Source organism: Thamnophis sirtalis, unplaced genomic scaffold, assembly GCF_051295495.1.
Source record: "Thamnophis sirtalis isolate CommonGarterSnake01/CBP01778 unplaced genomic scaffold, rThaSir2_p1.2 scaffold_2, whole genome shotgun sequence".
Taxonomy (NCBI): Eukaryota; Metazoa; Chordata; class Lepidosauria; order Squamata; family Natricidae; genus Thamnophis; species Thamnophis sirtalis.
Window position 1 is genome coordinate 21,700,366 of NW_028261382.1, and position 26,321 is coordinate 21,726,686.

A 26,321-nucleotide genomic window follows, 5' to 3' on the forward strand; every position below is an offset into this window, starting at 1 on the left:
TTTAAAGTTCCCCAGTTTGGACACCCCTGCCCTAGTCATAAAGGAGCCATGAGCTGCCCACCTCAGCCCAGGATGTTTACAAAATGTATTTTGTGGATCATCGGAGTTGGGTGAGAGAACTTGTCCACTTCCACGAGAGACCAAGGGCAGAAACAACAAGGATTCACTTTAAGAAAGCCGCTTACTACTATGAGTAGAGCTTTGTCTCTTGAAGGTTTTTTTTTTGCACAGCCTAAAAAAGTTTTAAAACCCTCCTGCAGAATGACCAAACGCTTAGGATGCAAAGTACGTGTCCCTCTAGATTAGAACTTGGATGTTCCTGACTCATGCTTCTCACTGGAAGAAGTTACGCCATGTTAGGGAGGGTGTGTAACCTCCCCCAATTTGGATCCATCCAGATGTGCTACCTGGAGGGCAGCTGGTTGGGGAAAACTGGACAGAGGTGTTAAACAGGCCTAACCCTAAACTCTGGAGCCAATGGAGTATATCCTTTGTTGTTTTTACCCTTCAGTTATTCCTATCTGGCAGGACTACTTGGAGATTAAACTTGAGAAAGCGAATACCAACAGTATATCACAGAAGTGAGTACACCCCCTCACATTTTGTAAATATTTAAGTATATCTTTTCATATCACAACACTGAAGAAATGACACTTGGCTACAATGTAAAGTAGTGAGTATACATGATCACTTAGGGGTGTACTCCCTTTTGTTGCCAGCGGTTTAGACATTAATGGCTGTGTGTTGCGTTATTTAGAAGGGACAGCCCATTTACACTGTTATACAAGCTGAATACTCACTACTATACATTGTAGCCAAGTGTCTTCACAACAAGTGTCTTCAGTCTTGTCACATGAAAAGATATACTTAAATATTTACAAAATCTGAGAGGGTGTACTTCTGTGAAATACTGTGATATTTACACAGAGGGGGGGGGAGGGAGAGGGAGAAGGGGAGACTTTAAAAATGCTGGCCAGGAATTCTGAAAGCTGAAATACACCTCATAAAGTTGTCAAATTTGAAAAAGACTGACTTTCAACAATGCAAATTCTTGTATGCACAATGAAACCCAAATGAAAGCAGATTCCTTGAAGGTGGAATGATAAATAGCAGTTAATTATGTTTATGAACAGGGAATATGTTGCTAATTCTGTAACGCATCATGCAACGTTCCAGAGAGCAACAGCATTTTTTCTCCCAAGTCTCCCCTTACTCCAATATCATTTCCCCACCCGCCCTCCATTGTAACTCGGTTCAAACAAAAGGAAAACTCCAATTGCTGTTGCTTGCAGGTTTAACTTGTTGCTCAACGAATCCATTCTAAAGGTTGCACAATACAGCAAATGGACTACGTGGGCTGGATTCATGCTATGCGATAAGCCAGAAACTAACCAACATTAAAACTTGCCTAAATGAATATTATACATGAATGCAAGAATTAGGTTTGCAACAAAACTGGTTGATGTGTGAATACAGGCTCTCTGACTCTAGAAAATGGGGTTCAAGGGGCTATCTCCATGTTGAACTTCACAAGTTGCTGATTTTTTTTACTCTGGTTCCACCTGCCTAAACTGGGAATCAGAAGCCTTGTGTGACAAGGTGGTTGTGAACTGGAATAGCTGTGGCTATTGGTATGTGGGGTGTGTGAGAATGAGCCCCAAGCTCCTGCAAACAAATTGCAAGATGCACATGCAAGAAACATCTCTTAGGAACTACGCACCTACAGTTTTCAGGCTAATCTGAAGGGCTGCCTATTCCCACAGATTGTGCGACCTGGTTGGTCCACATTTACTCCAGAGTAATTCCCTGTGAGATTTCCATTCAGTGGGGAAAGTGGGTTTCTGTTTGGGGCCAGGAGGTGTGTCCTCGCCTCTGCTTCAAAAGTGGAACTAAAGTTTTATCCCACCCTGAGTGGGATCCCCCATAATGTCATCACCTATTTGCCCCCTTCTAAAAAGTGTTTTCAACTCCCCGAGTTTAGGCTGCAGCTCTGGGATTTCCTGGTTGTCTCCCACCTCAATAACCACCACGTTGGACTCTTTTCTGATCAGCACAGCTTGCTAGCTAAAGAAGCTGGCTGGTCATTTCTTCTTCCAAGGCAACCCACCTTGCAGGATTGTTGTGAGCATCAAAAGACGGGACCCTAACTACCTCTGGGATCTGGGGGGGGGGAGAGTTAGGCCACAGACAAACAGCTGAAAAAAATGGGGTTGTTCAAATTCCTGCCTCGACTTCCCTTGTTGCCCCTCCAGTGACCAGTCACACACACACACTTGCAGGACTCAGGACCATGCTGGTGCTCTGAGTAAGTCCGGCAAAACACCAGAAGGCCGTACAAGAAGATGGAAACTAATCAAGGGGAGAAGCAACCTGGAGTAAGGAGAAATTTCCTAACACAGAGAGCAATTAACTAGTGGAGCAGTTTACCACTAGAAGTTGTGGGTGTTCCATCTTGGAGGCTTTAAAAAAGAAAGTGGACAATCACTTGTCTGAAATGGTATAGGATCTCCTGCTTGACCAGGGGGCTGGACTAGAAGACCTCCACGGCCCCTTCCAGCTCTCTTATTCTGTTAACCAATAGTGCAACGGCTTGCCTCCAGAAGTCACGGGTGCTCCGCCAGGGAAAGTTTTCCAGAAGGGAACTGGACAAACCCCCTTTTTCTGGAACGGTGCATGGTCTCCTGACTGAGCAGGGTGGGGTGGGGGGTGGGGGTGGACTAGAAGACCTCCGAGACCCCTTCCAACTCTTCCCATCCCGCCTCCCTGCCCTTCGCCGCTGGGGCGCCTTCCACGGGGCCGGAGGACCAAGCCTTGGGCCGAAGCGACGGGAGGCGTTTTCCTTTAAGAGGGAAGAAACCCGAGCGCTTGTTTGCGCAACCCTCCCGCGCCGCCAAAGTGTCTAGACTGGCACATGATGGGAGGGAGCCAATGACTCCGCGCTCGCCGAGGGGGCCCCGAGCGCTCCGTGCGGGAGAACAAAAAAGGCAGCGCCAGCGAGGACGGCCAGGCTCGGCGCCGCGATCGCCCGCCCGCCTCTCCCGCTCGCGTCTCCGGGGAAGCCCCGCGGCCCAAAGTAGTCGCAGCAGCAGCCGCAGCAGCAGCAGCGCCGGCGCCGCCCCGCCGGGTTCCACTCCGCGCGTGGACGGGACCACTCCGGCCCCGGGACGGGGATCGCTGCTGCGGCCGAGACAGCTATGCCGGGCTCCTCCGGCCCGCCTCCGAGCCCGGGAGGCGGCCTGCTGCTGCCGTTGCTGCTCCCTGGCCAAGTCCGTCCAACTTCGTGAGTGGTGCGGGCGGCCGAGGAAGAGCCCGTCGTCGAGGGAGCCGAGCGGGAGCGCAGACGCCGCGTGGAGGCGGGCGGCCTCCGGGCAGGAGCCGTCTCGGGCTCGGCGTCTTCCCGCAGAGAGAGCCGAGGGGGCGGGCGGCGGCGACTCCGGCCGGCGGGCGCTTTGCCTGCCCCTCCCGCGCCGTCGGCCTTCGGGGCTGCCGCTCTATGCCGTTGCTGCGTTTCCTGATGCGGCAGCGCGGCTGCCGACCCTCGGCGAGTGGCTGGACCGGCCGTGCGAGCCCTTGGTCCGGGCGCCGACGCCGGCGACGCCGCGGCGGTAGCAGCAGCAGCAGCCTCAGCCCCCGCTGGCTCCCCTGCATGCGGCGCCCGTCCGGGAGGGTCTGACCTGGAGCCAGCGAAGGGCAGCCCGGGCGAAGCGCATGTTCAGGTCCAAACGGGCAGGGCTTGTGCGGCGCCTTTGGAGAAGCCGGGTGCTCCCCGACGGCGGCGGCGGCGGCGGAGGATCGGGCGGAGGAGATGCGGGGAGCAGCAGCCTCAGGAAGAACGAGGAGGCCGGCGGCAGCGAGGGGAGGCGCCCGGTGACCTGCGGAGGCGCCGTCGAGGAGCCGGCCGCTCCGGAGGGCTCCATGGTGCGCGGAGACGGCGACCCCCTACCGGAGGAGGCCGAGGAAGCGGCGGCGCAGGAGGCCGGGGGCGGCGGCCAGAAGGAAGGAGGCTTGTGGGCTCAGGAGAGCGACGGCCGGACGGTGAGCTGCTGCCTCTTCAAGGAGCGGGGCTTGGACGGCGCCGCCTGCCCCGACGGCCGCTCCCGCCTGACGCTGCTAGAGCAGGAGCTGAAGAGCGTCACTTACTCGCTCCTGAAGCGCCTCAAGGAGCGCTCCCTCGACAGCCTGCTGGAGGCCGTCGAGTCCCGCGGAGGGATGCCCAGCGGCTGCGTCCTGGTCTCCCGGGCCGAGCTGGAAGGACGTCTGGGCGGCCAGGCGGCTCCGCCGCAGCTGCTCCTGGGCAAACTCTTCCGATGGCCGGACCTCCAGTGCCCTGCCGAGCTGAAGCCGCTGTGCGAGTGCCGGAGCTTCGGCCTCCCCGAAGGGCCCACCGTCTGCTGCAACCCCTACCACTTCAGCCGGCTGTGCGGGCCAGGTAAGGCGAGACTGCCTTTCCCAACCTGTGTGTGTGTGTGTTTGTTTGTTCCTTGGACGGGTCGGCTGCACTTGCCCATGGGAAGGGGTAGAGCTGGGGTTGTGGGTCGGCATTCCTTAGGGTGAAGTTGTGATGCTGCCTGGCCAGACTAAACAACTCTTGCTGGGAGCAGCCACCTCTGCTTTCCCAACAGAAGGGCTGTTGTGTCCGACAGGCTTGGAGAAAGCAGGACTGGACAGATTCTGCCTGAACTTAGTCAACAACTGAGCTCCATTGTAGGGGTCCAACCTTGGGCACTTTAAGCCTGGCGGACTTCAACTCCCAGAATTCCCCAGCCAGGGTGGAATTGTGGAAAATGAATTCCTCATACCTTAAGGTTGCCATATTTGGGTGGGTGGGTGGGTGGAGGAATGGTCTAAGACAGGGGTCTCCAACCTTGGCCACTTTAAGCCTGGCAGACTTCAACTCCCCAGGCTGGGGAATTCTGGGAGTTGAAGTCCTCCAGGCTTAAAGAGGCTAAGGTTGGAGACCCCTGCTCAAATGTGTGTCAGAGCCCTTCCAGGGATACACTGAAAAAGTTACGAGTCCCACAAAAAGCCATTTGAGGAAATACAAGTCAGGGCAGCAAAACCTCTGGAGACTCAGCTGCCGATAGGCCTGTCTGGACTCTGTTGGGCCATAACACCCCCTCCCCTCATTCCTCAATTATTTCTGCCGTTTAACATCCATCCCCCTTTTGGCTCTGGGCTGGCTCCAAACCAGAAGGGGACTGACTCACCCCACCGGGGAGGGGAGAGGGTGGTCTGGAAGCAAATGTCTCCCTCACCTCCTCTTGCACTCTGAACCAGAAGGAGAGACCCCCCCTTCCCTCGGTAGCCCCACCTCCCTGGCCTCCAGACCCACCCACTTTGGGAATGCAGACCCCAACAGGCCTGGACAGGAGGAAGATTCTGCAGTCCTGCCTTGAGGGGGCCCCAAGTACGTGGGTGATGGGGGGGGGTTGCCCACAACATGATTTCCCTCTTGGGTGGATGAAGGGATGCAGTGTTGGAGCTTCAGCCCAAACCCTTGATAATGAGCTGGGCACCTGACCCGGTAGGGATTTCATTGTGTTCTGAAAGTTGACAAAGTGCCTCTTTTGAGGTCCTTGTGTGTCTTAATAACCTCAAAGCATCTGCTGAGGATTCTTCCTGGAAGCCTTTGAGCTTCTTCACCATCTTCCTTGTGGCATTTGGCAGCTTCCTTTTCTATCCTTCCTTCAGCTGGAAATGTTAGCTTAAATTTATTGTTGCCCACTGGGTGAAAATGAGAAGTTATGGTTTCTGGCAAGTGGCATTTAAGCATAGTAGTTTTGGAAGTCTCTTGTAAAGACTCGGAGATGCCTGGAGCAATATGCCTATCTTCTCAAATTCCCTTTAAAGAGGATTTTCGGGGGCAAATGCATTCCTTCAGAAAACATTTGCCCTGACAGCCCCCTTGGGTGGCACCATCTGAGTCCTGAGTTCAATTTTGCACCCAACAAAGACTTCTTCATATGTCACTTTGAGAACTGGAACATCCAGGAGTGCCTTGCCGGTGGAAACTTCCATCCTTCCCTGCAGGCGGATAACTTCTCCTTTGCCAAGCATGCTGGAAGCATTCAACCCCATAACATTTGTCATCTTCTGGTACTATTGGTGGCATTATACAGGTTCTCCTCAACTTCCAACCGTTCCTTTAATGACCATCCAAAGTTACACCCCTGAGAAAAGTGACTTGTGACAGTTTTTCACACTTAATGATCATTGCAACATCCCCATCCAGACACTTGGCCACTACTTCAGCTTTATGACGGTTGCTGTGTCCCAGGGTCACGTGATCCACTTTTGTGGCCTTCTGAAAATCAAAAGTCAGTGGGGTAGCCAGATTCACTTAACGACCGTGTTATGAATTTAACAACGGAAGTGATTCACTTAACAAGAGAGGTTGTAAAAACGGGATGAAATTCATTTAACAACTGTCTCGTTGAGCAATAGAAATTCTGGGCTCTGGTGGTCATAAGTCGAGGATTACCTGTGCCTGTGGTTTCTTTTAAGCAAGGTTTGTTGAATGATGATATTTTATATGTCTATATATTATTTTTTTGACTTTCAAAAAACTGTTGTAGGTGAGGTGGGCAGCCGTGCAAATGAAATCCGTAAATAAACCAAGATCCAGTTTTACCCTTTGAACTAAGCTTGGAAAAGACAGATTTTAAGAAACCACATTGTGGCTTGATCCTAACATGCAGCCATGGTTTGGATGTGTGGAAAATCCCGTATCTAGAGAACTTTGAAACCCCAAATCCCAAACCTGTGATCTTCTCAAGGCTTTCAACACTCTGAGAGTCACCAAATTCTTGTGAAATCAAGAACGAACATGCATAATCCCAAACAGAGTCCTTAGTCATGACACTGCTTGTGGCAACTGTTTGGTTTTATTCCTTCACTGAACTGAGGTCCTGCCTTTTCCCTAAGTTTATTGGTTCCACCACAAAAGCGCGTAGGACAAAATCGCGCTCGACAAAAGCGCGCTGTGACGTCATCACAGCGCGACGAAAAAGATCGAAAAATTGTAAAAATAAAGCGAAAACCTTACCCTAAGCCCCCCAAACCTAACCCTAAACCTAACCCTAAACCTAACTCTTAACCTAACCCTAAACCTAACCCAAAACCTAACCGTTAAAGTAACGAAAAACCTAACGCTAACCCTTATCCTAACCCTAACGCTAACGCTAACGCTCTAAAGCTAACCCTAACCCTTAACCTAACCCTAACCCTAACCCTAACCCTAACCCTTACCTTTATGTGAATCGGCTTGCTTTAATTTAATTTTTATTAATTTTTATTTGAATTTTTCGATCTTTTTCGTCGCGCTGTGATGACGTCAAAGGCGCGATTTTGTCGATCGCGCTTTTGCCGTCCGCGCTTTTGACGGGTCACGAGTTTATTTCCCCCAACAACAGTCTTGTGAGACGGATTAAGGGGAAATGATATGATTGGCCTCAAGTCACCTACCTGAGTTTCTGGGTCTAAGGTTGATGACCTAAGTCCCAGGTCAATGTTTCTCAACTTTGGCCAACTTGAGGATGGGTGAACTTCAACTCCCAGAATTCCTCAGCCAGCATAATTGGCTCAGTGTAATGAGCATAGTGGCTGGGGAATTCTGGGAATTGAAGTTCATCCATCTTCAAGTTGCCAAGGTTGAGAAACACTGTCCCAGGTCATTACCATCCCAGCAACTGACAGCATCTTCATAGCATTGCTCAGCCACTGTTGGTGATACAAAGGTGTCTTCAATGAAACCAGCTGGCCAAGGTTGAGAAACTGCTCCAGAAGCTTCTCTAAAGTCACTAGTACATGAATGATCTTCATCCAAGAATTGCAGCAGTGCTAAACTTGACTCTTTGGCTGTGCTTTGCTATTAAGACTGGACAATGTTTGTGTACATTTTTTTAGGAACTGAGCACCAATTTGTGTTGTGTTAAAGAAATCGCCCCCAAATCTGCCATGTTCACACCTGAAGAACATGAGGGCCCTAAGAGGTCTATGCAGTCTGCATCTCTCCTGAAGTTGCCACCCAATTGATATTTTTAATGTGAGATAAGAACATTGCTTAGTGCAGTGTTTCTCAACCTTGGCCACTTGAAGATGTCCGGACTTCAACTCCCAGAATTCCCCAGCCAGCGAATGCTGGCTGGGGAATTCTGGGAGTTGAAGTCCGGACATCTTCAAGTGGCCAAGGTTGAGAAACACTGGCTTAGTGTAATGAGAATTTAATTGCAAAAAATAGTTTTACCAAGCCTCTTCAGTTTTTGGAGTGCATCTTAACTCTTCCCCCATGGGGAGGAGAGGGGAGGGAGGACGGAAAGATGGAGAAGAGGGAGGGAATGGGAAGGAAGGAAGGAAGGAGGTAAGGAAGGAGAGGGGAGGCAGAGAGGAAGGATGGAGAAGAGGGAGGGAATAGGAAGGAAGGAAGACGTTATTGGTACCATCCAAAAAGTCCTACAGCAAATGGAATACAGTATCTTTCTATTCTCTGTGTGAGCTCAGGGAGTGATTTTGGATGGATATTTCATCCTGTAGATTTTTTATCTGAAGTATGGCTGAATCTGATTTGCTTTCTCATTTGCTGTTTCTGGCTATTAAAACATCATCATCATCAATTTGGATAAATATTTGGAGCCTGCAAACATTGCCTGAAACCCACCTCCCTCCCCAAAACGATTAGGTGTAATTCTGTTCTAGCTCTCCCCAAATAGGGGAAGCACTTTTCCTTCCAGCTCCTCTTTCTGTTCTATTTTTTTTTTTTTGCTTCTGGATTCATGAATTCTGCTTCCATCAAGAATTTTGACGTTGTTTTGTGCAGGGCCCAGCACACACAGTTTATGCTGGGAAGTCTTTAACAGCTGAGGGGGGGGATTCCATTCCGTCCCCCTCTGGCTGCAGACAATACTTTACATGAGGACCAACAATCTGGAGCTTTGCAGATGTTGCTGAACCACAATTGCTGGGATCCCTCCTCACTGGTCCAGCTGGTCTGGCCCCTGTGCCTCTGACTCAGCACCCCTTGGGTGGCCACCCTTCCCCCTCTCCCCTTTTGCACAATCCACGGGCTTTGAATCTGGTGGAACCTGGTGGGTGAAGTGTGACCATCTCCCCGATGAACTTTGCTGGCCAACTCTTTAACAGAATAACAGGGTTGGAAGAGGGACCTTGGAGGTCTTCCAGTCCAACCCCCTCCCCCCCACGCAGGAGACCTGGAAGTGGCTGTCAGTCTCTTTTGAAAAGCCTCCAGTGATGGTGGAGCCATTACACCTTCTACTGGTAAATTGCCCTAATTCCAGTTTTCTTCTTTCCTTGATTAGTTCAGTCAATCAATCAACCAATCAAACAAATACAACAAAGAATCAGAATGGAGCTGGAAAGGACCTTGAAGGTCTTCTAGTCCAAACCCCTTTCTCAAGCAGGAGATACTATACCATTTCAGGCCAATGGCTCCCAAGTGTCTTTTTAACAGCCTCCAGTGATGAAGCACCCACAACTTCTGAAGGCAACTTCTGTTCCACTGGTTAATTGTTCTCCCTGTTAGAAAGTTTCTCCCTTAATTCCAGGTTGCTTCTTCTTGATCAGTTTCCATCTGTTACTTCTTGTCTTGCCTTCAGCTGCTTTGGAGAATAGGTTGCCCCCCCCCACCCTCTTCTTGGTGGCAGCCCCTCAAATATTGGAACTCAACCATTATATCATGCATAGTCCTGCTTTTTATCAGACCAGACACACCCTGTTCCTGCAACCATTCTTCATGTGTTTTATCCTCCAGCCATCATGTCTGTTGGGGGGGGGGTGTCCATGCATGAAATGGACTTTGAGCCTTTGAACGATCCATTGAAATGCAAAGTAAAGAATTGTGTTTATTTGCATTTTACTTAAAGGATGGTCAGTGCCGATGGTCCCCTCCCTGGAAACCTTTTTTCCCCCAAATTCCTGAAGGAAAAGAATCCAAAACCTGCAGCTACCGCCGGATTCCAGCCAGCAAAGAGTTAACTTTTCTACCAGGGTCTGGTATTAACAGCAAGAAAGCAACCGATTTCCCGAGAAGAGGGTGAGGGGAAAGTTTTGCGGGAATGGGATCTGTTAGATTCCAGGCTGGCTGGGTAAGAGGAGACCCATAATAAAGGGCCGGAAGCCAGAAGGATCGCAGCTCCTACTTATGTGCAATTAGATTCTTTTCTTGGTGCTGAACAACAACAACAACAAAAATCTTGTTTGGCTTGCTTGGCTGAAAGTTTCTGCAGGGCCTTGCAGAAGGGGCAGGTCAAATGAGGGAGGGGAAAGCAGAAGGCAATTTTTGCAAAAAGGTGCTTTCCCCTTTTCCTGATTTGGGTCACCCTGGGAACAGCTCCCCCCCCTCCCCAGGAGCCCCTGCACAGGCGGCCGAAGCAGAATAGCTGCTGCTCACTGGAGCAGGGCTAAATCCGAGGGAGGGGAAGGGGAGGCAGGCTGCGCTTGTCCGAATCCCTTCCTTGCTTTGGCAACAAGGAGTCCTTAACCTGGATTGGCAGGTTTTCAAAAGGTGGCATCGGAGAGGGAATCAGTAAATGAGAATAATGCTGGAAGGGACCTTAGAGGTCTTCTAGTCCAGCCCCCTACTCAAGCAGGAGAACCTGTAGCACTTCAGTTAAGTGATTGTCTAGACTCTTCTTCAAAACCTCCAGTGATGGAGTGCCCACAATTTCTGGAGGCAAGCTGTTCCACTGGTTAATTGTCCTCACTGTTAGAAAGTTTCTCCTTGATTTAAGGTTAGTTCTCTGACAAGTTTCCATCCATTGTTTCTTGTCCGGCCTTCTGGTGCTTTGGATAATAATTTGCCCTTCTCTTCTTTGTGGCAGCCCCTCAAATATTGGAAGACTGATATCATGTCACCCCTAATTTTTATTTTCTTTAGACTAGCCAAACTCAAATCCCGCAAAGATTCTTCCTATGTTTTAGTCTCCAGGCCCTTGATCATCTTAGTTGTTCTTCTCTGAACTTTTTCCAAAGTCTCAACATCTTTTTTGTAACATGGTGACCAAAACTGGTTGCAGGATTCCAGGTGTGGCCTAACTAAGGATGTATAAAGTGGTACTAATACTTCTCGTGGTTTTTATTCCATGCCTCTGTTTAAAAAATAAAGAATTAGTTTTTTTGGCTGTTCCCAAACCCTTGATGGCAGCTTGAGTTTGAGAGACAGATGTCCCTTGCTTTTTTCTCAGCCTTTTCAAACTTTTTAAAACTTTGGAGTTTGAGTTTGAGTTTGAGTTTATTGGGATTTATAGGCCGCCCTTTTCCCTGGGGGGACTCAGGGCGGCTTACAACCACAAGGGAGGGGGGTGCAATGTCAAAAAAAACAGAACAAAATGTGAAAAAGAAAAATAGTAAAAACACAACTTTCGTTCAGCAATCAAACACTCGGGCGGGTGAATTGGGAACCTATCCCCAGGCCTGCTGGGAGAGCCAGATCTTGAGGGCTGCGCGGAAGGTCTGGATGGTGGTGAGGGTACGGATCTCAACGGGGAGATCGTTCCACAGGGTCGGAGCTGCAACAGAAAAGGCTCTCCTCCGTGTAGTCGCCAGTCGGCATTGACTGGCAGATGGGATTCGGAGGAGGCCCAGTCTGTGCGATCTAATTGGTCGTAGGGAGGTGATCGGCAGAAGGCGGTCTCTCAAGTACCCAGATCCACTACCATGGAGTGCTTTAAAGGTGGTCATCAGTACCCTGAAGCGCACCCGGAGACCAACAGGTAGAATAACTCGCGGAAAACACATACACAAACCCCGTGGTAAAATTGTAGCCTGTCTTGCTTTGCTTTCTTTCTTACCTGTGGCAATTGTATCCCCAAAATTACAGGTAGTCCTAGACTTGAAATAGTTGGTTTAGTGACTATTCAAGGTTACAATGGCACTTTTAAAAAGTGACTTATGACCATTTTCCCCACTTAACGACTGTTGCAGCATCCCATGGTCATGTGATCAAAATGCACTTGGCAACTGACTCGTATTTATGACAACTGCGATGTCCTGGGGTCAGGTGATGATCCCCTTTTGCGATCTTCTGACAAGCAAAGTCAATAGGGAGGGCAGATTCACTTAACAACTGTGTTATTAATTTAACAATGGCAGTGATTCACTTAACAACCATGTTATTAACAACTGCAGTGATTCACTTAACAACCGTGTTATTAATTTAACAACAGCAGTGATTCACTTAACAAGGGTCGGCAAGAAAGGTTGTAAAAATGGGACAAAATTCATTTAACAACTGTCTCATTTAGCAGCAGAAATTTTGGGTTCGATTGTAGTTGTAAGGCGAGAACTACCTGTGCTATTTTATTATTATTATACTTTATTCATTAAACATGAATCTCAGCCAACTGAACATTCAAAAATGCATCACAAGTACCATTGACTGGTGCTAATGGTTGATAGGGGTTGCTGCCAGCGTCCTAGGTATCAACCAAGGACCTTCTTAAAATATAAGATGTTCCGAGTAGCGCAGTTTTTTGCAGTTCCGCTGGTGTTATTGCAGGAAGCTGCAATTTGTTGTTGTATCTTGTAAAATTTTTCTTCTTCTTCTTCTTCTTCTTCTTCTTCTTCTTCTTCTTCTTCTTCTTCTTCTTCTTCTTCTTCTTCTTCTTCTTCTTCTTCTTCTTCTTATTATTATTATTATTATTATTATTATTACTACTACTACAACAACAACAACAACAACAACAACAAGAAGGATGTCCAACCGTGGCAACTTCCAAGACCTGTGGGCTTCAACTCCCAGAATCCCCCTGGTTGGGGAAGTTGAAGTTCACTGGTCTTAAAAGTTGCCAAGATTGGAAATCCCTGGATTATAACCAAAGGGAAGAAAAGAGGGTGTTTTTTTTTGTGGTGGTGGGGAGGTAGAGGAAACTGGTTTCTTCAGGCAAAAACAGATGGAGAGAAACCCCACGTAGGCAAATCCCCCCCCCCACTTTTTCTCTTCTTTTGGCCTGGTGTTTATTATCCCCCTTTCAGTGGAGATCATTTTCAGGTTGTGCTTAGAAAGAAATCTTCCCCCTTCCTTTCTTTCTGAAGGAGTTTCTCCTCCGCCCCCCCCCCCCCTAAACCCACTATTTAGGTGAAGAAGTGGTGATAATATGCAGTTTGCATTTGGCTGGCGCCAGCTTGACTGGCCCTTCTATCTGACCGCCTGTCTTAAAGCAACAGTGCCTCTTATTTTTAAAAGCGGATCTTTATGGCAAGCGAGGGTTTTTTGTGTTGTTTTTTTTTAATAAAAAAAACCTCCTTTTGCAAACGTGTTTTTCAAACTTGCCAAACCTGTACGGGAGAAGAAGAACCAGCTACCTGAGCCTGAATGTCTTGGTTTTTTTATGAATTTTTTCTCTTGCTCCAGTAATATAATGCAATTAGATGTGGAACTGAGTAAGAATCCAGGAAAATGTTCCTTGGATGCAGCTTGGGATGGCCTCCATCTCATACGCATGTTAGCGAAAGGGGCATGGAGCTGCTTTCTGTCTCCCTTTTTTTTTAATGTCATTTAAAGAGGGGAGGATGGACCCTCGGAGACCCTAACATCGCTATTAGCTATTTTCCTTTTTCTTGGTGCTGCAGTCGAATTAGGAGATGAGTTTTTCCTTCATTTTACAATTTGTTTGTTTTGCAATACCAATTTTCCCCCTGTTATGCTCTGAATTCAGTCTTTTGTATCTTTCCTATCGGGAGTGATGGAATTCTGTCCATTAACTATTTACTGGGACATCAAATACCATCTTCCTTGTAATAGAGGCAAAGAAATTTAAAAGAAGAAAGTTTTGGGTGTCTTGAGCATGGCTGGACATATCCGGAGGAAGTTTGGCTTTTGCCAAAAAAGTGACAGTGTCGTTAGGAATTTTTCAGCTCCAGAGTTAAACCAGTTTCGTTTGGTAGCCAGTTTTGACTCTTTTAGTTCCCTGCTGAGCTCTCGGCTGGTGTTTGCCCAATGCAAAATAATATGTGGTTTGCTGAATTAACTCAGTCGGGCAAATTCTTAAAACACCTGAACCATCCATCAAACCTTCTGGTTGGATTTGCACAACACGCTGATCCTTTAACCCAGTGGATTTTAGGCTGTGTGTTGTGCAAAAGCCAGCTCTTTTGTTGTACTCCTTTGAATTAGCTCAAGGTTTTGGGAACCCCTGGACCATAATTAAAGTCCCTTTGAGGTCTTGAAAGGAGGGGAAATGGCACTTACTGGATTCACACGTTGTCCTAAAAACCAGGATTCCATTTGTTTGGTCTGGATTTAGTGCATTGTCCAAACAAAGACTCTGTCTCTAATGAACCAGGCCTTAGTATGGCATGTGAATATGCCATTATTTGGTTGAAAACTGTCCTGGCGTTAAGAGGCTCTGCATTCTTGTATTGCTGGAACTAATAGAATAGAATAACAGAGTTGGGAGGGACCTTGGAGGTCTTCTAGTCCAGTGTTTCTCAACCTTGGCAACTTGAAGATGTCTGGACTTCAACTCCCAGAATTCCCCAGCCAGCGAATGCTGGCTGGGGAATTCTGGGAGTTGAAGTCCAGACATCTTCAAGTTGCCAAGGTTGAGAAACACTGTTCTAGTCCAACCCACTGCCTAGACAGGAAAACTGTGAGGAAGATACTTTGAGTTCAAGCAAAAGATGGTAGTTTTCCAGGGGGACAAAGTTCTAAATTTGGGGGCTGCCCCTCCAACTCACATGGAGAAAACTAACTACAGGTAGTCCTTGACTTCCAACAGCTCATTTAGTGACTGTTCAAAGTTTACAATGGAAAAAAAAAAGAAAACAATTTTTCACAACTTTTGCAGCATGCCCCATGGTCTTGCAATCAAAATTCAAATGCTTGGCATCTGGTTCATCTTTATGACAGTCGCCGTGTCCTGGGGTCACGTGATTACCTTTTAAGACTTTCTGACAAGCAAAATTAATGGGGAAGCCGGGTTCACTTCACAACCAGGTTACTAACTGAACACCTGCAGTGGTTCACTTCTGGGAGTTGAAGCCCAGACACATCTTCAAACGACCAAGGTTGAGAAAACTATGCTAAGAAAGTCTTAGGGTTCCTAGGAAACGCCGACCCATAGACTACCCTATCCCTATTTAGTCACATGTTGGGTCAACCAAGCAAGGGAACTTTGATGGAGGGTTATTTGTGGACCATGGAAGTCTTCTACTCATAAGAATTGCATGCATCTAAGCCCTGAAGCTTGGCAAAGGAAGTTGAGTTGGTTATTCTGCTTTTTGTCAATTGAAGTATCTTTTCATACAATATCCTATCCTTTGTTCAACTACAAGTGACTTCGTTGAGATAGAAACCAACTTAGATGATAGTTCATTTGCCTCCTTTTTCTTTTTCAGAATCGCCACCCCCTCCTTATTCCCGGCTGTCTCCAAAGGATGAGCAAAAGCCATTGAGTAAGTATGTTCTCCACCCAGACTTCCCTCCTGCAGTTTTCTAAGCATTAGTAAGAGTGGCCCAGTTGTGATATTCACAACTGGAGATCTGTATTTTTATTCTTTTCCAAATGGAAGATGGCCACTTTTGACTTTTCTCTGTGCGTGTAATGCAAGGTGATAGCAATAGCACTCAGACTTATATACTGCTTCACAGTGCTTCACAGCCCCTCTCTAAGTGGTTTACAGAGTCAGCCTCTTGTCCCCAACAATCTGGGTCCTCATTTTACCGACCCTGGAAGGACTGAAGTCTCAGTCAACCTTGAGCTTGGTGAGATTCGAACTGCCAAATTGCAGTCAGTGGGCAGTCAGCAGAAGTAGCCTACAGTACTGCACTCTAACCACTGCGCCACCATGGCTCATAATGTAGACATCAAACAGAATAGCAGAGTTGTAAGGGACCTTGGAGGACTTCTGGTCCAGCCCCCTGCTCCAGTAGGAGACCCTAGACAGGTGGTTCTCAACCTTCCCAATGCCGCAACCCTTTAATACAGTTCCACATGTTGTGGTGACCCCCCAACCATAAAATTGGTATCTCGGTTCCCAAGACCATCAAAAATATGTGTTTTCCGATGGTCTTAGGTGACCCCTGTGAAAGAATTGTTTGATCCCCAAAGGGGTCCCGACCCACAGGTTGAGAACCACTGCCCTAGACCGTTTCAGACAAATGGCTGTCCAATCTCTTTTTGAAAGCCTCCAGTGATGGCGCTCCTACAACTTCTGAAGGCAGCTTCTTTTCCACTGGTTAATTGTCCTCACTGTTAAGAAGTTTCTCCTTAATTCCAAGTTGCTTCTCTCCTTGATTAGTTTCCACCCATGGTTTCTTGTCCTGCATTTTTGGTGCTTCGGAGAAGAGTTTGACCTCCTCCCCTCTCCCCATCTTGAATGGCTTGTACAGTGAAGCACATGGAAGGCTTGGTAGAGTGCTGATATGGATTATGCAAAGGATAGAGAACTATCCTTGGATGAAACTCAGTGTTACACATTGCAGAGTGAGTAAGAAGATTCTTCCATCTGGTGCTTACACGAGTCCTGGCGCAGGTAGAATTATCCAAGCCAACATAGCAAAGGTGGTTTCAAGAAAGGAGGTTTTGTTTCAGCATTAGAAGAGGCTCAGGCAACACAGGCAGTCCTTGACTTGCAACTATTCATTTAGTGACCATTCAGAATTTCAGTGGCATTGAAAAAAGCGACTTACAGCCATTTTTCGCACTAGGACTGTTGCAGCGTTCCCATGATCAGAATTCGGATGATTGGCAACTGGCGTGTATTTATGACGGTCACAGGTTCCCTTTTTGTGACCTTCTGACAAGCAAAGTCAAGGGGGAAGCCTGATTCACTTAACAACCGGGTTACTAACTTAACGACTGCAGCGATTCCTTTAACAACTGTGGCATGAAAGGTTGTAAAATGGGGCAAAACTCACTTAACAATGGTCTTGCTGAGCAATGGAAATTTTGGGCTCAATTGTAGTCATAAGTCAAGGACTACCTGTATACCTTTTACCCAGAAGCTCAAGACCAGAGAGAGCAAGAGAGAGAAGGAGGGAGGGAGGAACAACTTGCTAAGCCATGGTTTAGCCAACTGGTTTACCGAATGAACTGCAATTGGTTGTATTCACACAGCACACAGAATTAGGTGTGAGTGGGTGTTTTTCTGAATCAAGGGCCTTTAAATAGTGTGTCTGAAAATTAATGGCTGAGACCAGGAGAGTGAAGTTTACGGTAAACTACTATGAAGCTGGAATTACGGCAGGCACTTAGTGTCCCAATGAAAGGATGTAAGTTGTAGAATATTGATATTGTCATGAACATTTCATTATTTCTCCTCATGGCAATTCTGATGGTGCAATTAAACTTCATCTGGTTTTTATGTGCATCACTGTAGAAGCTGGACAAAATGTCAGTTGCCCTCTTACGACTGCTACCTTGATGTTTTTTGACCATCCCAATGGACATCTCTATACTTTTGCGGTTCTATTCCCCCCCCCCCCCCCCCAGGCTTTAAGATGCAGGAAAGGAGAAAAGAAAAGACGAAGGGAGAATTTGAATTTGAATTTCCTTTATTTGTATGCCGCCCTTTTCCCTGGGGGGACTCAGGGCGGCTCACAATTCAAAAAGGGAGGGGGGGAAAGACAAACAGTATTCCAATATGGAAACAATACAACATATTAAAAGAGAGCACAACAGTCACACAATTCGGGTGGGGTTGGAATCTTAACCCCAGGCCAGCCGGGACAGCCAGATCTTCAAAGCGGCGCAGAAGGATTGGAGGGTGGTGAGGGTCCGAATCTCCACGGGGAGTTCGTTCCAGAGGGTCGGAGCAGCCACCAAGAAGGCTCTCCTCCGGGTAGTTGCCAGTTTGCACTGGCTAGTAGATGGAATTCGGAGGAGGCCTAATCGATGCGATCGTATCGGTCTAGTGGAGGTAATTGGCAGTAGGCGGTCTCTCTGATGGTGCATCAGTTGAGGGGACAAATGCAGGAAGTGCCTTGGAAAAATGGTGGCAACCTTATTTTAAATGTTGTCCTGCAAGAGGAATTCCATTTCTCCCCCGGCGATTCTTCTGTTTTGTTTTCTTAAGCATCAAAGAAAATGTGGTCAAAGAAACAAAGGATAAAAATGTGACCTACTTAAAAATTGATATGCGCCAAAGACAGTAGCCTTCTAAAATATATATCAGAAAAAAGGACTAGGGGTGAAGCTATGGAAGTCTTCCAATATTTGAGGAGCTGCTATGAAAAAAAGGAGGGGGGGTTCAGCCTATTCTCCAGAGCACCAGAAGGCAGGATGAGAAGCAACGGCTAGAAATGTCTATAGAGATTCTTTATAGACTTTTAGCTACGCAGTTTGGGTTGAAGGCCCTTTGAATGGTGTGGGGAGAGGAATAGATTACCAGAGGAAAAAATGGCAGACTAGAAGATTCAGGACCTCCACTCAGGTGACCCCGAGGACACAGAAAAACCTTCATGTGGCCTCAAGGACCCTCTAAAAGGAGTATAAATCCTTCCCTTTCCCACCATCCTCAGAGCTGAAGAAGCTTCTTGGATGAGAAGTAAAAAGCAAGAAAGCCCAATTGCCTCCTGAAAAAGCACCTTTGGGGCTGCTGTGTTTGTAATTGCTGCAAAGAAAAAGTTGTTCAAGGAAAAAACAAGAAAATGGATAGAAACACATCAAGGAGAGAAGCAGCCTGGAATCAAGGAGAAACTTTTTAACAGGGAGAACAATCAACCAGTGGAACAGAGGTTGCCTTCAGAGGTTGTGGGTGCTCCATCACAGGAGGCTTTCAAGATGAGACTGGGCAGCCCTGAAGAAGGATTAGCAGTGGCGTGATAGCAGTGTCCTAGTACTTGAGGGGCTGCCACAAAGAAGAAGCGGCCAACCGATTTTCTAAAGCACCAGAAGGCAGGACAAGACGCAACGGATGGAAACTAATCAAGAAGAGAAGCAACCTAGACGTAAGTAGATGGTGAGAACAATCAACCAGTGGAACAGAAGTTGCCTTCGGTGCTCCATTGTTGGAGGCTTTTAAGAAGATACCAGACAGCCACCAGGCAGGGACTCCTGGTTGAGAGGGGGTTGGACTAGAAAACCTCCAAGGTTCCTTCCAGCTCTGGTGATTAGTTCTGTATTTTATTGAAGCACTTAAACCTTTGCATCAATAGAAAGCCTTGCCTCTGCCATCGGCTCTTTGCATGGAAGAATTTTCAGGGGTGGGTGGGAATTAAGTTGGATTCAAGCAAAACGATGCCCAAGGAAGACAGACCCTGAGTGCTCTGGAGTTTTTTTGGTCCTTCCCCAGGAAGAATGAGGACGGACTCATTCATGGGTTGCACTGATTCTTTGGCTGGAAAAATGTGACTCTTCCGGACTGCATAGAATTTTGTTTGTACAATTTTGCAGATAAATTTTTATTTGCAAAATAAGAAATCAACTATAGATAGCCTTCGACTTACAATGGTTTATTTAGTGGCCGTTCAAAGTTATGACGACAGGGAAAAAGTGACTGAAGGCCATTTTGTTTGTTTACAACCGCTGCAGTATCCCTGTGATCACGTGATCAAAATTCAGACGCTTGGCAACTGTCATGTACTTATAATGTTGCAATGTCCTGGGGTCATGTGATCCCCTTTTGTGACTTTATGACAAGCAAAGTCAATGGGGAAGCCAGATTCACTTAACAACCGGGTTACTAACTTGACAGCTGCAGTGATTCACTTCACAACTCTGGCAAGAAAAGTCATAAAATGGGGCAAAACTCACTTAACAATTGTCCCGCTTAGCATCATAAATTTGGGGGTCAATTATGGTCCTCAGTTGAGTATTGTGTCCACCCTGGATAATAATGGTATTCTTGGTAGACAGGAAACTCTGAGTTCATGTAATGGAACTTTGCTTTTTCAACCAGCAGGATTGAGAAGAAAAGTGAAAACCAGCAAAATAATTAATTGATTTTGGACCCGGCTTTTGGAGCACATTTTTAAATAAAGTGGCACAAGTGAAGGAGAGAGAGAGAGAGAGGGAGACACTTAACAAAAGACTTTTAACTTGTTAAAACAAAGTTTTTTTGGTCTCTGGCGGGGAGGAAGGAAGGAAGGAAACAAGAATAAACAGCTTCAAGAATTTTAATAGCGATAATTAAGTTATAGTAACAATGAGGAGTTTGGTGTAACCTTAGCTATGGCGCTCCAAGTTCCTACTTGTTCAATCCACTCAACCCTGGTTATTTTGGAGGTCCAAATCCTGCCAGTGTTTGTGCATTTGGAAAAGAGAACTCCTGCTCTTCATTTGTATTCGCCGTTGGCGTCTCTTGGTTAGGTTAAGAGTAAACTTTTGATGACTAATTAGTAGGAACTCTTGACTTCAGAAATTGTGGGTGCTCCATCACTGGAGGTGTTCAAGAATAGCAATAGCAACAGCAGTTAGACTTATATACCCCATCATAGGGCTTTCAGCCCTCTCTAAACGGTTTACAGAGTCAGCATGTCGCCCCCAACAATCCGGGTCCTCATTTTACCCACCTCGGAAGGATGGAAGGCTGAGTCAACTCTGAGCCAGTGAGATTTGAACAGCCGAACTGCAGAACTGCAGTCAGCTGAAGTAGCCTGCAGTGCTGCATTTAACCACTGCGCCGCCTTGGCTCATTCAGAAGAGTCACTTGTCTGAAATAGTATAGGTTCTCCTGCTTGAGCAGGGGGCTGGACTAGAAAACCTCCAAGGTCCATCCCAGCTTGTTCTATTCTATTCTATTCTATTTTCTGCTTCCATGTGGCTGCTTTATGGAGAAGTAGATAAGTCACATGAGTGCTCCCTCCCACAGCTGTGAAAGCCCCTTTGGGAAAGTGAATGAGAACCGTTGCGCAGCCCTTGTGGGAATGCTTCTTGGGATGGTAAAATTATTGGCCCGCTAGGAAATAACACGTGCCTCTTTTTTCCCTCTGCTTCCCAGACCTTTCAAATTCCACGTTGTCCTACACTGAAACGGAGGCTACAAATTCACCCAATGTCATCGCTGGAGACTTTTCCGGTAGGTAGATCTTTTAATGTGTGGGATACAATGTTGGTTGTAGTAAGCCTTTCCAGAGAAAAATAACACTAAATGTCTATGGAGGTTCTCAGTCCTCCAGATCAGTGTTTCTCAACCTTGGCAACTTGAAGATGTCTGGACTTCAACTCCCAGAATTCCCCAGCCAGCGACATCTTCAAGTTGCCAAGGTTGAGAAACACTGCTCCAGATCATGGTTGTCCCTAAGGTGCTGTTTCAAAAAAAAAGAAAAAACCCCAAAACTGGGCTGTCTTTGTTTCTGCTTGAAGACATTTTGCTTCTCATCTAAGAAGCTTCTTCAGTTCTTGAGAACTGAAGAAACTTCTTGGATGAGAAGCGAAACGTCTTCAAGCAAAACCGCAAGCAAAAATCAAGAAAGTCAAGTTGCCTTCTGAAAAAAAAAGTGCCTTTGGGACTTTGCATACTAACAAGCTTTGTGTACCAACAAAAGTGTTCCCAATGTTAAATGACAGGAATCAAAATACTTTCACAAGAAAAAGCTAGTTAATATACCGGTAAGTCCTCGATCTACAAGTAGTCGATTTAGTGGCCATTTAGAGTTACAACAGCACTGAAAAAAAGGGACCATTTGTTCCAGTTATGAGCGTGGTAGCATCCTCATGATCACGTGGTCAAAATCCAGATGCTTAGCAGCTGGTTCATATTTATGACGGTCACAATTTCTCAGGGTCACGTGATCTCTTTTGTGATCTGCTGACAAGCAAAGGAAATGAGGAAGCCAGATTCACTTAACAGCTGTGTTACTAACTTAGTAAGTGCAGTGACTCACTTAGCAACCAAGGCGAGAAAAGTCATAAAATGGGGCAAGGATCTTGGTTAGCGACAGAAATTTTGGGCTCAATTGTGGTCGTAAGTCAAGGACTACCTGTACTTCCTCTCTCGCAGGATCGCTTGACGTGGACTTGGCACTGTGGATCACTTACTGATCCCAGTAAAAGGTCCCCATGTTTCTATGCCTTCAGCACCAGGATGGTTAAAATGTGCAAAGGAATGCATTTTATCAGTACAGGGAAAGCATGAAAGACATTCTAACAAACACTCAGTTCCAGAAATCTGCATTTGTCAAATTCGTTAAGAATTAATAAGGAAAGAAAAGAAACAGATTCAATGTATTTGATGGTGGTACTGAAAATCAGTAAGCAAACTTTATCTTTCATGGCCAAAGTCTGCTCCTCAAATAGACTGCAGATGTATTTTGTGTAAATATTTCTATTTGTCTGAATAATTGTTTCTCCAAAAATTGCTTGAATGCTCATATTTAAAAGTAAGCTTCACCTGTTTTCTATTTATAACCTGAACCTTGATGCTTGAGAAGTTTCTCTGAAATATTAATGATTTGTTTACTTTTTGCAAGAAAAAACAATTCCCCAAACCCCCGTTATATCACTTAAATTGCTAGCAGATTTTCCTACTGAATATAGTAGTTAGTGAGTTTACTGTATTGATTTATAGGCCATATCAAAGTGCAGAGTTCCAAAAACAAATTATTACTAAAATCCAATAAAAACAATGTAAAATGAAATTGGAATAAAATACAGTTTAAAATGAAACTGCAATAAAATGCAATTTAAAATGAAATGGGAGTAAAATACAATAATTTAATTTGTAGATAAATAATATAGAACATTCCTGCTTTGAAATACATGCAAATTGCATGTGTGTGTGTGTGTGCATGTAACTTCTATAGGTGCAAATATCCATGTTGCCCTGTTTCAAAAAGTATTTCTGCCCTGTTTAGCAAGGAGTCCAGTAGCGGTTTTCCTGTTTTGCAGGACTTTTGTTGCTCAGGAACTTTGATAACCTCATTCTCACCCTTCTCTTGTTATTGTTTGTGAAACTGCTAGGGTAGGAAAGTGGGGGGGAAATTAACGTTACTGATTGTAGGTCCTTTTTTTTTTTAAAGGACTTTGCATTGGTTTAGATGTAGAGTTTTCACAAAATAGTTTGTTGTCCCAGAATACGGTTCTTGATGATTTGCATTTAGAGTCCTCCTGCACGGAAGGAGGAAAAGGAACTGTTGAACAAGCCCAGCTGAGGCTTAGTTCTCAGGGAGGCTAGCGGTGTTTATGGGGTGGCCAGAGCAGAGGAGAAGGTGGTGAGATCCATCCAGGCCTCATGATTGATGGCTGTCCTTTAGGGCAGAGGTCTCCAACCTTGGCAACTTTTAAGATTTGTGGACCTCAACTCCCAGAATTCCTCAGCCAGCAAAACTTGTGGACTTCAACTTCCAGAATTCCTCAGCCAGCAAAACTGGCTGAGGAATTCTAGAGGTTGAGGTCCACAAGTCTTAAAGTTGCCCAGGTTGGAGACCCCTGCTTTAGGGGCACTTTGGCACATTGAACACAGACGACTCGCAGCTTCTGATGTTGGAAATGAAGTTCAGAATCTGCAGGTTGCCTTTAACTTAAGGGCTACCATCGAGCCCAGAATATCTGTTGCTAAGGAACCGTTGCTAAGAGAACTTTGCCCTGTTTTACAACCTTCTTTGCCAGGGTTGTTAAATGAATTGCTTCAGTTATGAAGTCAGTAACACGGTTGTCAGGTGGATCTGGCTTCCCCATTGACTTCACTTGTCAAAAGTTCACCAAAGGGGATTGCGTGACCCCGAGGGGCTGCAAACGTCATAAATATGAACCTGTTGGTGAGCATCTGGATTTTGATCATGTGATCGTTAGGATGCTTCAAAAGTCCTAATTGAAAAATGGTCATAATTTAAACATTGAAAAAAAGTCCCTCTTTTGGTGCCGTTGTAACTTTGGTCACTAACCAAACTGTTATAACTCAAGGACTACCTGTATCCCTTTTGTATTTCCCAAGCATAGGAATATGGTATTCCATTAAATTGTATCTCAGCAATTTTCAGAGGCTTCTCTGTGGCTGAACTTTAATTTATCCACCCTGGAATGTTTCCTGCTTAACTACAATTGCTCCTAAAAGTTAATGAAGTTCTGCAAATGTGTTACTTACTCTAAAGAGGGTAGAAATTTAAGGTCCAAAAAGGGAGCGGGGCCATTCCCACAGCTTCGTGGGCAGGAAACCGTAAGGCTCGTGCTTTCTTTCAAGATGGATTGTATGCCAACTCGGAGCGGAAAGGTTGAGAAAGCTTCCAGAAATTTGATTCCAACGTGTAGGAATGTGAGATATTTTTTGGGCCTCAGGAAGGGACATGTGCTTGCGTGGTAGAACTCGGCCTGTCTTGGCTTCTGACTCAGCTCTCAAGCTCAAGTAAATACAGTTTCTGACCACTGGCCTAGAAGGAGGGGAATATAAGGTGCTTTTACTATCAACTTTTGGGTGGTGAGCTCTGAAACACTTGGTGTGGCCCAGCATCCGATTTTCTCTCTCTTTTTTTAAATGAGCTGTGGATGAGCGGCCCAGATGTCCTTGCAGCGTGAAAGGTGATGGGTTCCCGTGGCACCTTACCTCTGCATAACCGTCAGAAGCACGCACACACACACAAAAGTGGGCTTAAAACTTTTCTGCTAGAACAAAATAACGATCACTTGGTAACCAAAATGGTAGTGTAATTGGATATTCCCATCTCCTACTGTGGAATTTCAAGCGGCTCAGCTTTTCATAAGAGTCTAATGTGGGTTATTTATCTTCCCCCAGTGGGCAGAGCTGCATCTATAGGATAAGAGCCTGGCTGCGGTTTAACCCTTCAGTGGCCAGACTAAAGCAACAGTTGGGATCCGCGAAACGGTGGCCGAAATTGGCAAGCAGGAACTGGCTGTAAAATGGGGGGGGGAGCATAACTCCCCCCCCCCCGTTCCTTAGATGGCTGCCAGGGGTGGGTTCTGGCAGGCACTACTGCTGGTTCACTCATGTGGACGCGCTTGATGTGTGCTGTGCACACGTGCGCAGTGCAATTAAAATTGTTCTGTGCATGTGCAGAACAGCCTGGGGAACCAGTTTGGGGGCGTGGCAAGCCTGGGTCACTGCCGGTTCCAGTGACCCTTGCCGCCAAACCACTACCGGATCAGCCGAACCAGTCCAAACCGGTAGGAACCCACCGGTGGCTGGAAAGTGGCTGCCCTTTAGGGAATGAGTCTGATGAAGAACTGGGGTCGGTCACTTAAGTTAGGAACGTGGTCATTCAGTGAATCTGGCTTCCCCCTTGACTTTGCTTGTCAGAGGTTCGCAAAAGGGGGACCTTCTGCAGCCGTCATAAGTATGAGTCAATTGCCAATTGTTTTAATTTTGATCATATGACCAGGGGGACACTGCAAAGGTTGTGTGAAAAATGGGTCACAAGTCACTTTTTCAGTGCTGTTGTAACTTTGAATGGTCACCAAACAAACTGTTGCAAGTTGAGTAACACCTGTACAAATACTGGTGTGTGTGTGTGTGTGTGTGTGTGTGTGTGTATGTAATAACGCAGTTCTCCTGCCTAAGAATGTCAGTTTCTTGTCACTTCACATTTTCACCCTATGAAAACCTGTACATATAAGGTTTAACTTTTAAATTGGGCTGCATTCACCCTGTGGAGTTGGAGAATACATATATTCATTCTCCATATACTAACACTAATATGTTCAGGTTTTCATAAGTGGTGCGGTGGCCTCGGGGATGGAGCTCTCGCCTCCATGAGCTGTGAGTTCGATCCTAGGTAGAGGAGGCTGATATTTCTCTCTCTGGGCACAATGAGAATATATTGGCTGAATAAAGCTCAGCATTGGTGACAGGAAGGGCATCTGGCCATTACAACACTCTGCTAGCTCCATTCAGTTGCCCAGACTCCATCCCATAATGGTTTATGGGGTCATTGAAAGAAGAGGATGTACAGGTTTTCATAGGGTGAAAATATGAGGTGAGAAGAAATTGGCATTCTCAGGTGGGAGAACCCGTGTTAAACATTCAATTTAATCACCAGCAATCTACTAAAAATGCAAGTCAAGGAGACTCAGGGCAGAAGACCCTCCTGGTGGCTTCGTGGTCTCCCACCCTATCACCTTCTTCAGTATGGTGAGGAGAAAGCAGAAGGAATTTCACCTCCTTTTCTCCTGTTGTCTTTTATGCGTTGACCCATCGTTTTGGCTGGGCCTGATGCATCTTGGACCCTGGAAACCTCCTTTCCTCCCTCCCACCCCCAAATAATGCCCCACTTGAAAGAAGAGCTAAAGCAGTGTTTCTCAACCTTGGCAACTTGAAGATGTCTGGACTTCAACTCCCAGAATTCCCCAGCCAGCGACTGCTGGCTGGGGAATTCTGGGAGTTGAAGTCCAGACATCTTCAAGTTGCCAAGGTTGAGAAACACTGAGCTAAAGAACGCAAATTTGAGAGAAAGTTGGAGATTCCCTTTGTGAACC

At 46.4% G+C, this 26,321-nt stretch overlaps 1 protein-coding gene across 1 annotated transcript in view; it reads left to right on the top strand.

The window, feature by feature from the left end:
• Positions 1 to 2,958: 2,958 nt before the first annotated feature.
• SMAD6 (SMAD family member 6) overlaps positions 2,959 to 26,321 on the top strand; it is a 57,111-nt gene continuing 33,748 nt past the window's right edge. Inside the window, exons 1-3 of the mRNA XM_014066689.2 lie at positions 2,959 to 4,429; positions 15,352 to 15,408; positions 20,896 to 20,973. Of these exons, the coding sequence (XP_013922164.2) occupies positions 3,709 to 4,429; positions 15,352 to 15,408; positions 20,896 to 20,973 (856 nt within the window). The 5' untranslated portion in view covers positions 2,959 to 3,708. The remainder of the gene's footprint in view (positions 4,430 to 15,351; positions 15,409 to 20,895; positions 20,974 to 26,321) is intronic.